Source organism: Lottia gigantea, assembly GCF_000327385.1.
Source record: "Lottia gigantea unplaced genomic scaffold LOTGIsca_26, whole genome shotgun sequence".
Lineage (NCBI taxonomy): Eukaryota > Metazoa > Mollusca > Gastropoda > Lottiidae > Lottia > Lottia gigantea.
This window is the reverse complement of record NW_008708797.1, coordinates 1937132-1954354: the sequence shown is the minus strand read 5'-3', so window position 1 is coordinate 1954354 and position 17223 is coordinate 1937132. Positions and strand designations below refer to the sequence as shown.

Sequence of the window (17223 nt, the reverse complement as noted above, 5' to 3'; positions counted from 1 at the left end):
CTCATAGTTATAACACTAGATAGACACACTCTGAAATTTATAATAAAGATATCTTTAAGGCTATTAAGCACAATGATTCTTTGGAAGAAATACTGTTTTGATAAACATCGATATAACATTATCCAGGCAGAAGTAGGGAATTAGTGTGTTGCGCATGCACATGTTTAGTTTGAATTTGCTTATTAGCAATTATCTATTATACTTACCCATATTGCTGTGATTCTCCTCGAATCAAATGGTTTGATTTGATCTCTGCTTCAACCAAACAAGACGATGCTGAAATCATTAATTTGTTTTTCAGAGTTATACAGCAAAAATAGCAAACAGTTATCAAAGAAAAACTTTTGATTTAAAATTTTGCTTCTGGGAATTGTTTGGGTTGTGTGTATATGAAAATATGTGAAAAATTTACCTTTTGAAAGATCAACTGACAAAGTTGACAAATTACAGCTTCCAGTAACATGATGACAAAAACAACCATTATCACATGTACACAGATTATTACACTTATCACCATAGTAACCAAATTCACATACTACAATATTACATTTATATATCACAAAAATAACCATAAACACAAATACACCTATCACAACAAATTTATATATCATAATGATAAACAACCATTATTACAAGTACACAAATTATTACACTTGTCACCATAGTAAGCAAAACACACATATATATATATATATATCATAACAACAACCATTATCACAAGTATACAGATAATGACATTTATCACCGTAGTAACCAAAATCACAAACATCAATGTAAGATTTAAATCACTTAAAACAACCATAATCACAAGTATACAGATTCACACACTAGTCACCATAGTAATTAATATGGGAACGATTAACGAATTATAGGATCTGACACAATAATATTTGCTCTAATCTTTCTCACATATCAATTAGTCTAGCTGAAATGATACTTGAAGCAATAATTTGTCATGTATCACGATATGATACTTGAAGCAATGAATCTATATGAATCACAATATGATACTTGAAACAATGAATCTATATGCATCACTATATGATACTTGAAGCAATGAATCTATATGAATCACAATATTTTACTTGAAGCACTGAATATATATAAAAATTGCAAAATGATACTTGAAGCAATGAATATATATGAATCACAATATGATACTTGAAGCAATGAATCTAAATGTATCACTATATGATAATTGATGCAATGAATCTATATGTACCAAAAAATGATACTTGAAGCAATGAATATATATGTACCAAAATATGATACTTGAAGCAATGAATATATATGTACCAAAATATGATACTTGAAGCAATGAATATATATGCATCACTATATGATAATTGATGCAATGAATCTATATGCATCACAATATTTTACTTGAAGCACTGAATATATATAAAAATTGCAAAATGATACTTGATCCAATGAATATATATGAATCACAATATGATACTTGAAGCAATGAATCTATATGAATCACAATATGATACTTGAAGCAATGAATCTATATGCATCACAATATGATACTTGAAGCAATGAATCTATATGAGTCACAATATGATACTTGAAATAATGAATCTAAAATCCATCACAATATAATTTATATCATCATATAATCTACCAATGGATAAACAAATCTATACAAGGCAAGTTAAACAGTTAATGTATGTCCAACATTGATGCATTCATTCAAACAAATTATCAACAAAATTCAAGTACTTACAAGATTCACAGTATTTTCCAGTAAAACCAGGTGAACAAACACAATGACCAGTTTGACTATTACAAGTACCATGATTTAAACAATAACATTGATGAGCACAATTACTACCATAATAACCTGGTTTACAGGGTGTAGAACAGTTTATTCCATACCACCCATCATCACATATACAACCATCTGGAACACAGAAAACAAATGATATATCAGATTGTATTTATCACCTAGGCTTACATGATGTCATTACAAGTAACACGAAGATATTTATGCACATCCCAGGACAATTCTAAAGAAAACAGTAATTCAATTGGTAATTTGAATTCAATGTTTGGCCCACAAAACATTTCTCATGCTTTCTCATTTCATATTGACTCTCACTCACATCAAGAAGGGGTAAAATTCGAAGATGAATGTGATAATACCCTAAGGAATACATTGATATATAGTTTTCTTGGATACAATCAGTAATCCACCTGTTATGCAGCTGCTTCAAATTTGAGTAAAATCTCAAATAAGTATGTAAAAAGGTTTGTGGCCCCTGGGACAGATTTGCAATAATTTGCAAACTATTTTTTCTACCTCAAATTGAAATAGGGCTGTTCTCGTTAACATTTAGAAACCTCCAAAATTGTGCACAATTAGGATTGCTTAACTTAACTGCAAATAATATGTGTGCACATATGACAAGATATTATAATACAAATATTGCAGTAACTCAGCAAGTGTCCTTTTTGTTAGTAAATATTATGTTATGTGGAGTCAAGAAAGCAATAAAACAATATTTGTCATGAAACTGAATTAATTTTCAAAATTTCAATATGTAATTCGGTATTGCATAACTGATATATCATTTCAGTAATATTTTACTAAAGATTCAAATGATTTTGAATGTTCATGTTAACCAACTATTGAAAGAATAATTTTCAAAATTAAAAATGTCTTAGCATACCTTTAGTACATGTACCATGATGACTACAAGAGAATGGACATGAAAGGCTAGAACAATCTGATCCTACCCAATATCCATCACAGACACATTTACCCAGTACACAATGACCATGTTGATTACAGTCATTAGGTTGACATTCTGGTTCGTGAACACACAATATAGTTGATATTTCTCTTTCACAACTAAATGTACCATCAGCACTGAAAGAACACCATTACCTTTTACAGAACTTCAAATATTCCACCATACAATCTTTGCCAGCCCTGATATCATGGTATTAGGAGGTCATTCTTATTAAAGATCATATGATTTTGGTAGTTAAAATGTTTGTATAAATAAGAACCAACAACTCAACATAAAGAGGTTGAGAAGCCCACATCTTTTTGATGAATTTGGCTATTTTAAGGGTAGCGATTTCAAATCAGGGCACTTCATCAAGAAACAATTTTCTTGGATAGAAACAGATTCAGAGCCATTATCACTGTACTGCCGAGAAAAAAGTCACTACAAATATAAAGGGTGACTACATACAAAGAGCAGATATGCTTTACAATACTAAAACTGTGCAAACCGAACTCACCATTTATCAGAAGGATAATTAACTAAGGTATGATTTATAACTGTAGTAGTTGAACCTCCACCATCTAAATTGATAGCATTAACAACACCTAGTTCTAGTAATATATCTGTAAACTCATGTAGATTTACTCTGAAATTTTAAAACATTATAGGCAGATGAGTAATAAGCTATGAAAGTGTAGCTCTCTGGGAATATTGGTTAAAAAAAAGTTAAAAAATTTCTCAATTTCATCTTAGCTTTCCAAAATAATTGAATCAACTGTACCCTCTAGCATTTGTTTTACCATCCACTTGTACCATTATAACTCTGCCATCTTTATCATGACCAACAGCTGATCTAGCTGATTGTACCTCTATAAATGTTTCAATTGTGCCTAAAATAATTTGATAAAAAGAGGATCACTTTAGTTCTCGTCTGAAAGCATGTTTCAAGGTAAAGGGAGCTTTTAAGTAATGTATGCTGGTAACTTAGAGAAACCCTTAATATTAGGTGAAGGGGTTGGGTAAGGGCCACAGAACTTGAAAAGGGGTTCACAGGCAATTCTTACCTCGTGAACAATGATTAGGGGCTTACAGGAAATTCCTTCCCCAAGGAATGGAGGCGGAAGAGCATAGCCACGCAAACCTCATTTCTTAAGACACATCTAACCGTCAAACATTTAACATTGTCAGAAAAATGTACCTGTTTCCTCAACATCAGGACATTCCATTTGTTTACTTTTATCAATATACTTTTCTCCATCTCGTATCAACCATAAAACACCACCTAGTAACTGTTTAAACTGTTGAGTTATCAAATCTAGTTCTGATAAATATCTAGAGAAAATAAAAACATATACGCAAATGCCATTCTTAAATATTAAAAAAGAGATTTCACTTAGATTGACAAAAGAAAAGCATATTGAAAACTTTCAAAATTCACTATACATACCATCTTCATTTACCAATTAAAAAAAGAAAGGATGCATTACTCCATTTCCTATAATATTGTGACACCAATAACTGGACAGGTCTATTATCTTGCTGTTATACTAGGTTTTCAACTAATATGCATAAAGATAAAAATTGCCTACCCAACATAGATATACCCATCTTCTGTGATACCAAAGTGAGCATTCTGTAAACCTTGTGAATCTTGTACTAATCTACCATTACTAACTATGTTTCCTAAAATGATAGTTTATCAATATCTTTAATTTCTTAACATTTCCTCTACTTCTAGTAGTACTTGTCACTAAAGTAAAGATTTTCATTCTCAAGTATAAAGATATTCTCAAACTGGAAATCTTAATTGTTTATAAAACCCACCTAAACAAGCACCAGTGGTTGTATTGAAAAATCCACCATTTACCCCTACAATACAGTTGCCACTCAATGCCGTTTTACTAGTTATAGATCTGGTGCCATGGCCCTCCCGACATGTTCCTGGTTCTCCTGGTTCTAACACTGACAGAGTATTTAAAGGAAAATCAACCCTTTGATATCTTATTGTTACAGGATTTTTATAATAATATGAACCAATTTCTTTAGTTAAATGTTTAACTTCTACTAAGGGGTAAGATATATTTGTATCTGGTTTGACTTTAACTTTCGAATGAGTAACATTGCCATATTTTATCTCTTGACATTCTCTTATGTGTCTATTGGATTTTTTCAAACGTTGTCCATGATAATTTTTGTAGGGTTGAAGTAAGTCCATCATTAGTTCTGCATGGTGTTTGCTGAAAGCATAAGAAATTTTCATCAAACTTAACTAATTATTCTATGATGAATGATGAATTAGTCAGTGCTTATATAATTTCTTTTATTTCAAAAAAGGATATCACATGTCCTATTTTCTGTATATTCTTGGGCTAATGTATCCTGCTAAATTATGGCAAGGCTAGGGAATGTATATGCCTACTTCTATGTGAGAACTTTAACCTGGAGGTGGCCAGGTGCTAACACTGAAACAGTGCCAAGGCAAGGTTAGGAGAGGATAGTTGGTTGGATAATTGTTGTTGTTTGTTATAAAACCTTTAATTTTAGTGTTTGTTTACCTATTTTGGATTGTGTCACATTTTCTGTGTCCAATGAGAAATAATATGCACAAAACTGTAGCAGATATATTGAAAACTTCTAAAAACATGCCAGTGTTATTGGGAAAATTTTCTTGATAATCATTTCACTAAGATCTGCTCTAAATTTAATTTCAGTTGAAATAATTCTAGAATTCTACTTCCATTTCCACCTGGGACGTAATTTTTAAATCAAGGAATGTAGAAGGTTGTATAAGATCGCTAAAGCCACACTGTATAGACTAAAGTACAAAAACTCAAGTCCTTACCGAAACGATATGTCCAAAATCACTAAAGATACAGAAAAAATTAACTCTGATTTCAAAGAATGATTCTCAATCAAAGGTTACCTGTTTCGGGATAAAAATATATTGAAGTAATTCTTTCAGTTTTTTATTTTATTTTTCGTTTTCATTAATAAAGTGTACGATATCAACATTATTTTTGACATTAGACTGTCTATTTCGGTTGTGGCTTATCGGACGATACAATTATTTGAAATATTATCTAAAAGAGTTACATCCCTTGGAAAGCCGATAAGTGAAATTCACGTAAATGGGGAATAATGAAATAGTAAGTTCTTATCCATCATAATTATGATTAAAACTGCCGAACACTTAGATTAAATACAGATTGATAAAACACAGCTCTGAAATCAGGCACAGGTATTTATTTTTTAGTTTGATACTCTACCGTCTAGTCAATCGAGACTAAGGATAGCAGGTGCCTGAAAAATCAGCCAATAAAATTAGAGTATTTTGTGACGTCATTTTCATATCGAATGGCGGCGATGAAATTTAGTTTGGTAAGAACAATAATAACCTGTCACAGATAACAAATTTGCATACATTTGGACATTATTTTTTAAATTCTAATTAAGCCGTTTTACCAATGGTGGTTATTGCTAAGTGAAATTAATGATATAGCTTTGTACACCCATATGAAAGCGATACTGAGATAGATAAAGGCAGTGAAGAAAGCAAAACAAACAAAAAGTCTAAGCAAACCTAATATCAAATCAAGTCAAGGTATCTAGATTTGATTTTTGAATAGAAATCCTTCCCACTTGCATGAATTTTTAAGTATTGGAATGAATGTTAGGTTTTTTTTTTTTTTTTTTTTAATTTTTTCGTAAGCGAACGCCCTGCTTTGTTTTCGTAACGATTATTTTTCTTTTCGTCAGCTAGGGAGCTTATTTCTCGAAACCAGAAATAGGTACGACAAAGCGGACTTCATGACGTTTTCTAACTCGTGGCTATTCACGTATTAAATGTAAAACGAAAATGTTCTGCGCAACCGGAAGTGAGATAACAAAAAAAAACGGAAATGGACTGTAGAGGGCGTATTTATCGTTCGATTTTTCTCGGGTTTCCTTTATTATATTTCTTAGTACAAAGGACATATGATAGCAGTTGAAAATATTCGATTTTCCAAAATTCGTTCGATACTTTTTTTTTGTCGAAATTAATCGAAAAATGCTATTTCGGATGCTTTTTGACGGATCGATTTGAAATTTTTATGACGTAGACCGTCGGTATGGGCAAATAATTCTGCATAGTCAAAAAATGTTTATTACTTCCGGTTTCGATATTAGTACTTCCGGTGGCATCACTTCCAGTGAAATTGAGTTATGTCAGAAATGACATATGCATAAGCTTAGTGTCACTAATACAAAGTGTTACAACTAAAAAAATTCGTACCGGAAGTAACATATAGGTCGCCATATTGGTTTGCCTCAATATGCAAAACTTGCTATTTTGGAGCTATTTATTATCCGATTTGAACAATTTTGGTGTTAAATGATAGAATTAACGTTTGTCTAAAACTTGTTGAGGACAGAATTTTGATTTTCGGTTTTGGCTTTTTTTTTAGACCGGATATTTTTTTTCAAAGTTTGAAGGCGTATATCTCATGACCTTGACCTTTGGTGACCTTCATATTTACTATGATGATAAATTGTGACCTTGAATATCTGATGACCTTTTGACCTTTGGGGTCAGACAACCATTTTCGATTTTATAGGGGTTTAAAAATGGTCCATTTTGAACCTTTGCAGTGCTGTATCTCGTAGCCTAATAGTGATATAGCAATAATTCTTTCGAATTCATAATGCTGAGATTCTGAGCTTTCCAGTGATATACAACATGTCTATGTAACATGCATATTTAAAAATTATATTCGTTTAACATTGTGGTATCAAATTTAAGTTGGTTAATGAGATGTCAGTATAGATAAAATTCCTGAGTATGACATGTCCGTTAAAGTACCATTCTCCCCAATTTCTATCGGAAAGTTCGTCAACTCCAGGCACTTTCGGATATTTGCATTTAGAGATGCAGAAAAGTACTTACATCCATGTAATTGCAATAGACCAACTTCGTATGTACCCGAATGTCGTAACACACCCTGCATCAGTACTGTTATTAGTACAGTTCTAGTTTTTTTTTGTTATTGTTTTTTTCTAAATTTTTTTGGCAAAACATACAATACAGATATCTGTAATATATACAATATAAGTAGCACATTAATATTCATTATAATTTTACAATATCTATAGTTTTATATAGTTGTATAGTCTATGCCATATATTGAACAGAGTTCAAAAACATGTTGTTTTTGTGTTTACATAAATATAGTTCTACTTTGATATTATCTAGGAGATAGTTTATTAATGCTATTAGGTTAGGTTTGGTTTTATTAATCCTTGAACGATAAATGAAAAATTGTGTATGAAGAAGAAGCCAATTTAAGGGTATACCTAATAAGTTAGATCCGAAAACAATCGTTTCTAATGACAACACAGTTCCAGAAAGGTAAATTTTAAGCTTATCCCATAGGGATTTTACATATAGACAATCATAGAAGAGATGTTCTAAAGATTCCGGACTATTTTGACAAAAGGTGCATAATTCAGTTTCGACTAGTTTAATTTTGTAGAGAAAAGTATTTGTTGGTAAAATGCGATGTAAAATGCGGTATTGAAACCAATTAATTTTCGAATTTTTTGTAATATTTTAAAATGTAAAATGTAATTTAGGCTCCAATCATTCACTTTGTATTCTAGTACCTCAAATTTGGTTTGTGACTTAATCGAAATATTTTCTGTTAAAGCATTATAAATATGCCTACTACCTTTACATTGATTGAACAACAGTTGAATGTGAAATGGAATAAAAGGCCGTAGTAGCACGAGAGGTTCATTTTCTTTTTCTTCAAATGTTTCGTTTGTACATAGCGTAATAGTTTTAATTAAGGTAGTATATTCAAGGAAATGTGTTTTTAAGCTTGGGTACAGTTTTAAAAAATCGTTATAATTAAGGAAATCCCCACTATCATTCCACAAATCTGAGATATAAATAATATTGTGTTTAAAATATCTTGGGTAAAATAGTGGCTTATTGAGCAGTTTAATTGAAGAATTGTGCCATATTACTGTTTTCCCTAAGTCCGCTTTACACTTAGCGCTAATGTTTTTCCTTACTCGGATCCATGAGGTGATAACATTTTTCCAAAAAGTATTATTAATATTGTCTAGTTTATTTTCGAGATAGGAATAGTCAAATCTAGAAATAAAATCGCATTTTAGACCTGTATTGTATTCAAATAATTTGCCCCATTTACTCTCTGATAGGATGAGACGTTTTGTCTGTTGTTTTAAGTGAAACTATAAAATTATCTAAATCTACCATATTCAAACCTCCATTTTTGTAAGATTGTTTTATACATTTTCTACTGACTTTCTCAGGTTTGTTGTTCCAAATAAATTTGAAAAATTTTGTGTTGAGGAGATTAATAAGAGTTGGCTCAGGGTTTGGAAGAGATATAAACAAATGAGTTAATTTCGGAATTATAAGTGATTTCAGTACAGTTATTTTACCAATCGGTGTTAGATAACGTATTGACCATTGATTTAGTAGAGAGTTTATAGAATTACATACAAAGTCAAAGTTTATTTTGGAAATACTATCTAGTTCTAATGTAAACCTGAATCCTAGAAAATCGAAGTTTGTGGACCCCCACGATAGTTTCCATTTGTCATGATGATAAACTTCCTGCGAAAATTTTTTTGCTCCAATCCAAATTGCCTTTGTTTTGGAATAATTTATTCTCAAGCCAGAAATTTCAGCGAAAAAGTCTAGTATTGTTAAAGTGGCTTTTATTGATTCAGGTGATCTGTCTAAAATAAAAGTTGTATCGTCCGCGTATTGGGATAGTTTATACTCCTCATTGTCAATATTTACACCCTTTACATCCTTAGAACTTCGAACAAGAGTTGCTAAAATCTCGGCGCATAAAATAAATATATAAGGCGATAATGGATCTCCTTGCCTACATCCTCATTCAAGATAAAATGAATCAGATAAAAAACCGTTTTGGAGGACACAAGAACTCGAGTTGTTGTATAAAGTAATAATCCAATCTTTCATATAAGATTTAAATTTAAAAATATTTAACACAGATAAAATGAAATCCCATGAAATGGAATCGAAAGCTTTTTCGAAATCGATTAACAACAAAAGGGCAGGAATATCATGAAAATCGGTGTAGTGCATTATATCATAAATTAGTCTTATGTTTTCCCCTAAGAAACGTCCTTTTATAAACCCAGTTTGATCTCTGTTAATTAATTTATCTAGAACTGTCTTGAATCAATTGGCAATGCATCCAGAAGCTAGTTTGTATGTACAGTTTAATAGACTTATAGGTCTCCAGTTTTTTAGGAAGCGCTTGTCTTTATCTTTCTTGGGGATATATGTTATTATTCCAAGTCTTTGGGTGATAGTTAATTGTTTTTCCGAAAATCCGTGCGATAGGGACCTTAAATATAAAGTGTCCTATATCAATCCAAAAGACTTTTAAAAATTCAAAGGAATAGCCATCTGATCCAGGGCTTTTATTGTTTTTAGTCAGTTTCAAAAATTCTAACAATTCTGATTGAGATATTTCTTTTTCAAGTTCATTTGCTTCCGTCTCGCTTAGAGTATTAATTGGTAGGTTTTTTAATTTGTTTGCTACGTCATCGCTATTCAAAAAATGTCTTCTCGAATACAGTTTTTTATAAAAATTTCTTGTTTCTTTTAGAATATCTTCTTGGTTGTCAATTGTTTCACCTAAGTCATTTTCCAATTTACAGATGTGCTTACTGACAAAATTTCTAGATTCGAGACTGCAGAAATAGTTAGATGGCTCCTCCCCCTCTTCGATCCATTTAGCGTGAGCCCTGATAAAATGTCCCTTTAACCTAAAGTTTCTTATTTCTTCCAGCGCTTGTTTCAATTTTCTCAATTTTTTCAAACTCAGAAACACCTACTGAGACTTCTAAAATTTTAATTTGGTCGGAAATATATTTTTCTTTCTCTTTTCTACATTTACTCCTATACGCCGAGAAAGAAATGGTGTTGGCCCTAATTTCCATTAATAGAATTTCTAAGAAATCTTGATCATTTACAGTAAATTGTAACTCATTGTTTGGTATTTTATCTTTGTTCTCCAAGTTATAGACTGGTACGACATATTGACATTTTGTTTTTCTAACGGTTTCTTTCACGCGTTGGACATAGTTCAAATCATTAAGTAGACTATTATTAAATTTCCAGATGCCGTTTCCTTTAACAAATTTTTTGAATTTTAGTTGTAATACAATTCCCGAGTGATCTGTTCGATAACTGTTTTCAAATTTATGTTTTGAAAGATACTTAGTGAGCTCATTTGATGTTAAAAAAAAGTCAAGTCTGGCGTGTTTCTGTGGATTTGATTTCCCCAATGTGTACCTTATTAGCGAAGGATATAATTCCCTAAAACTATCTTTTTATAGTTTTTCAGTTGACACTTAAAGAAAGTTGACCAATCTAGCACATTGCATTCCTGATATTCAAGGTCACTGGGATTGGTTCCTCTGAAAGATTATAGTAAGGTAACAATTGACAGTCAAACAAGGGAGGCAATCAAATCAGAAATTAATTGTGGTTTGACATAATCATACCTAAAACATGAATGAACAATTTTCAGAAATTGTAAATTATTGTTAAAAGTTGTTTTAGATCATCAAAAATTCTACCTATGTAGTTGTTTAAAAAAGACGAGGGTGAGGATGTATTGAATTCAGTCTACAGTGAAGATAACACCATAACACCAGTCATTTATGAAGTAGAGATTGGGAAGGTAATGTTGTTGAGATAGTTTTATACAAGATCAAAAAGATCAATTTTCTTTTTTTCACTTTCAGGGGAGGTTTTACAGTAAACTGCACAGTTAAAATACCACACATTTTCGAATTTGTCACTATTTTTAAGTCTTAATCAGATTCAGGTTCCTTTTGGTAATGTCATCAAAAAATTTGGTAGCACCACACAATTTCTTTTTATTTTTCATTAAGTTTTGTTTTATTTCTGTGGAGGCTAGTTTCAGAATAACAGGTCTATCTTGATCCTTTCTTCCTGGGATTCTGTGGGCAGCCAAAAAGTCACTTTTTTTAAGATCAATATGTAAGTCTTTTCTGGCTATTTGAATTATTTCATCTTTGAGATCTTCACCTTTTCTTTCTTTTAAGTTTAGAACTCTTATATTATTCTTCCTTGAGTACTGTTCATTGTAGTTTGAACTTTTGAGAGCCTCCCTTGATCTGGTGTCAGCTGCTGAGAGATTAGCTTCTAGGTCAACCACAGAGTTTTCCATCAATCTCAATTTTTCTTTCAAAAGTTCATTTTCAATTGCTATTGAATTTATGTCATCTTAAAGTGAGTCTGTTTTGCTGTTGATTTTCTCAAAGATTTCCAGTTTGAAATTTTCTAAAAGTTTACTTACAATAGTGTTGACAATGTCCACTATTTCATTCTTCTTGATAGAGTTTTCCAAAGTTGATTTTATTTCACTTAGTTCTAGTAGAATTTTACCCATGTTTACAGTTTGGTCGTCACATTCTGCATAGCTTTCATTAGTCTTTTGTGAGGCCGATGATCTGGTTGTTGGTAGTGGCATGTTCAAAGTTGATAATGCTAATTTTTCCACAGTATTGTGTTTTGTCCTGTTTTTTTGTATTGCAGATGATGCACACAATCAAATTGCAGTCTTTTTCAGAAAATGTATTTGTTAACGATCACAATATATTGATGAGAAATGATAATAATATCGGAGAGCAAACAAAGCTTTACTTCACTCCGCCATCTTACCGGAAGTAATTGAATGTTAGGTTTCTATAGTCTAGTAAAAAAAAAAAAAAGAATGTTAGGTTTTTACTAGACTAGGAACCATGATTCAGACAAAATGCAAGATTCCCTCACTCCAGAACAAACTTGGATTGGAATGGACCTGTGGCTGCATTTACACACAGAATTATGAGATATGATTATCATTTGAGTTTAAATCCTACATGTAGTTGATATCAGCCCATATCATTTTCATCCTATATGGATGAATTTGGTATGCTTACATCTGGACAGTCTCTAATTGATGATGTTTGAAAAATGTTTTAAGTTATTGTACTTGATTGGTCAAATCATCTTAAAGTGATACTACATCTTAAAAAATGAAAATGAAATTTAAGTTCTCGAAATGGTCAATAAGAGTATATATTCATCAGTTAGCTTACCTGGTGTCATAAAGTTATAACAAAATCCATGTAAAATTCATAAGATTTAATAATTTTTGAATAACGCTTAATCATGATATTAAGCGTTTTTCAATAGTTAATTTCATATTTATGGATAGTTACTAAGTTTTTGGGATTTATCTGATTATATAAGGATCCTGTTATGTTATTTATGACACCAGGTATATCTACTGGCTATTATTCGCGAAGTTTAAAATTAAATTTTATGTTAATTTTAAGATCACTTTAAAAACCGTTTCTTAGTTTGAGATCAGACTTAAAGGGCTAAATCATTTTTTGCCGTCGATCCTGTCCGTATGTCCGTCCATCCGTTCACATTTCTTGTAGGCGCGATAGAGACTACAGTTTTTATCCCATCTTGATGAAACTTGGTATGCATGTATATATTGATGAGATCTCGGACAAGTTTGAAATCGGTAATAATCGGAAGAACAGTTTCAGAGTTATTGCCCTTGACTTAGTAAAAACGTGTCAAATTTGCCTTATAGGCACGATAGAGACTACAGTTTTTATCCGATCTTCATGAAACTTGGTTTGCATGTATGGATTGATGAGATCTCAGTCAAGTTCGAAATTGGTAATAATCGGATGAATTGTTTCAGAGTTATTGCCCTTGACTTAGTAAAAACGCGTCAAATTTGGCTTGTAGGCATGATAGAGACTACAGTTTTTATCTGATCTTGATGAAACTTGGTATGCATCTATATATTGATGAGATCTCGGTCAAGTTTGGAATTGGTAATAATCGAGTGAACGTTTTCAGAGTTATTGCCCTTGACTTAGTAAAAATGTGTCAAATTTGGCTTGTAGGCACGATAGAGACTACAGTTTTTACCTGATCTTGATGAGACTAGATATCCATATAATATATTGATGAGATCTCAATCAAGTTAGAAATTGGTAATATTCGGATGATGAACAGTTTCAGAGTTATTGGTAGTGGGCGTATGTTACCTTGCCTGGCATGCTATCTTTTCAATGAGTTTTGTCGTCTTGATCGTGAAATACATAATACTTCATGCCGACATGTAGAGGAAGATGCCCCTTACCTTTCGTGAAAGTTTCAACTTGAAAAATCCAAGCACTAAGTCACAATTGATAAAATAATTCTTATGTAAGTATTTTATATCTCTCTCCATTTTTACTGTTCTGGGTAATAGTGACTACCCATTTATGAGAATATTATTTTTAGATATCAAAAATGATGAGAACTCAATTTTGACTGGACCAATTGAACCAATCAGTGTTAACTTCACATATTTCCAATCGGAAGATGCAGTAGAAAATAAAAGTAGCAATCAACTTTGTTATTTTCATGTCTCATTATTATGTCTATAATGATAATAATCCATTATTTACATGTAACAACTGGAGAAGTACACAAACAAAGTTAATTGTTATATTTCTGATCGAAAATTTGTCGCCATTTGTAAACAAAACCTTCTGCGCATGTCCGTAGTCTCGTAATTCCTTTCCCAGACGATAATAAACCATTCACAAGAAAACACCGGCCTCGCATCAATTATAACTTCAAATTTGATGTTTTAAACGATTTAAACTATTAAAAGGATTTAGATATAGTTTAGATTAGCATAATTCTTCATATTGAAAATAAACTGGTCTAGCCCTTTAAAATAAAACATAATTTGCTTTAAGAATATATAATATCTTGGATGAATTAAAATGAAGCTTATACAGTTTCCTTCCAACTGGATGGATTGAGAAGTTTGAAGTTGTTTCTTTAATCTGTACAAATTCTTATACGCCAACTTTATAATATGGATGTATATTGAAGTCAACCATATCTGTAAGATTTTTCAAAGAATGGTTTGAAGTTGATGTCTTTGAATGAGCACATCAAATCCTGCTTATACACACATTTGGAGCTACAGCTTGTGATGAATTTGGATGATACTTTGTTTGATCTATGTACAATAAATATGAAAAGAGTTGGTGCCTTGATATTTCTTGATCGCAATAGAAGCTACAATTTTCTAACAAATTTTATGAAACTCAATGTTATCAGAGAAATTCTATTTTTTTAAAAATATTTTTTGCACATGGTGATAACTTATTTTGGTCGTATTCTTGCGATAAAATGGTGGCAATGAAGCCCAACTACTTCATGGTGAATTTCTTGATACCTTAAACTCAGCCCAACAAATCTGGCTCTATCAGTTCCTCAGACATCATATCATATATCATGTCATATTGTCACAGTTAAGGCCAGACTCAAAAGGTCATGTTTTATGGGAGTTGTTCTGATCAATTTTTGGATTGCTAGTGTGAATCCTTAAGATATTTCTGTATATTCTGCAAAGCCCCTGTGCTTCATCCGGCACCACAATACAGTGGATGTATAGTGTTTTCCATTCTTTGTACAACTAAGTTAAGCATACCCTTGAACTGTATAGTGGGGCACACCAATATTGCAAAATATCATGAGGTCTTGATTGATTCTTGAATACAGGAAGAAAGGATTTTGTTGAATTCTGGCTTTTATGAAGCTGGCACATGTATTTTTTTTTGTAAAACCACATCTCTCCATTGAAGTCAATCCATTCCCAAACATGAAAGTTGCTAGTAAATACTGTAAAATCTATTAAATTTTCTGCAGAGTCTCAAGAAGAAATAAATGTTTTTTAACTTGGTTAAACGCGAATAATTCTGGATACACATTGATTTGAGGGCTCAAGTTTGACAGTGAGCTGTGACACTATTACTATCTTAAAAAATCCTATTTCTGAGATTGAGGTATGATGGGTTAAACGGATGGCAAACATGTCCCTTTAATCAATCTTCTCTGAAAACAGACCAGTTTTGGCCTGTACTAAAAATGAATGTTCGTATATATCTTTTGTTTCATTATTTATTCATTAAACCCATTAATTATTTTACATATTGATTACTATAACATACCCTCATGTTGAGGTATTTTGAAACCTTCCCTAGTTAAGTTGAGTATGTTGTTTCATAGAATCTATAGTTAAAATGCAGTAAAAATGAGGCACTACAGGAGTTATTGATTGAAGTTGCATTTCATATTCTCATTTATAGAAATTGTTTGACTCATTAATGCAGGAGAACATAACAAAGAAATCAACTCCAGGTATTGTTGGTTTTGCTTCATAATTTGAACTAATAATTTGGATGATATACCTGAATACGAGTAAGATTATGAAGAGCATGTACAGGTATCAAATGACATTTGTAGAAAGAGATAAGAGATAAATACATAAGCTTTCCAATGTAAAAGATCTCCGCTGTATTCTGAGGCATGAAAAGCCCATGCATTATTTTAATAATGTTCATACTATATACAGCTGTATATGCAGGTGTAAGAAGTTATTATAAATGAAATTACTCTTCAGTTTGTTATTATAGTCTTACTTATCATACAAAGAAGCTGGCTATCCTCATTTTCATAAATTTGAAATGCCTTGAGGAATTTGTCGAGATCTTGAGAACTTCATTATTGTGTTCGGTGCCAGTAGCTGTCTTGACCTTTAATTATCATACTATTATAGAGTGACAGTACTATTATACAGTCAGTGGTCAGTATTGAACTAACAATATAGTATATCAACCACCATTTACCTTGACTAGATCTATGAGTCATCCACTGATTACTAGTCAATATGGTCAGTACAATTTCTGATATTGGTTCGGCCTCATTTATCAACTTAATGATTTGCTGATTACATGAATAAGTCCAATATACTTGTACAGCATGTCAGTTGCTCTAATTGTAATCAATGGTCATTCCATTATACAATATTGATGGTTATTGAACAGTTGGTCCCGCTGAATTGAATATAGATTGTAATTGCACTTACACAATAAAACTTGTGGCCCGATATTGAGAACAATCATGCAGAAATAATTGGCAATTGACAAGATTAACCATATGACCAATCATTTTGTTCTAAATGTGATGTTCATTTCTTCTAACTCATAAACGTCTTGTGAATGAATCCATCTTAATAAATTGAATATAACTCATGATGGTTAAAAATGGCATTTTGTGAGTAACAAGAAAATAAATCCCTGGTATGATAACTGTTATTTTATGTTATGAATTATAAAAACTACATGTTATATGTAATGGTATTCATCCTCTTTTCTCTACAATCATGTCAAATTGAAGGAAATCCCTGGAGTATTAATGTAATGCACTCTAACTTCCTGTTAACGGAAGATTCCATGCTATGACACAATGCCTTGCTATGACTAGGTACCATTGATGGCTTTCATTTAAAATGACAATCTCACTTGCCGTACTTATACTTAAAAGCTTCTCTTT

The 17223-nt window shown here is 31.6% G+C and overlaps 1 protein-coding gene across 1 annotated transcript; it reads right to left on the bottom strand.

Moving 5' to 3' along the window:
* Positions 1–437: 437 nt before the first annotated feature.
* LOTGIDRAFT_188920 (hypothetical protein) lies at positions 438–5471 on the bottom strand (the record flags this gene model as incomplete). The annotated part of the gene is made up of 9 exons (XM_009056016.1): positions 5294–5471; positions 4563–4975; positions 4328–4421; positions 3937–4070; positions 3520–3628; positions 3256–3384; positions 2676–2875; positions 1730–1906; positions 438–535 (listed from the first exon to the last, which is right to left on the bottom strand). Coding segments are annotated over exons 1-9 (1443 nt in total), but the record flags the coding sequence as incomplete, so codon positions are not given.
* Positions 5472–17223: the final 11752 nt, after the last annotated feature.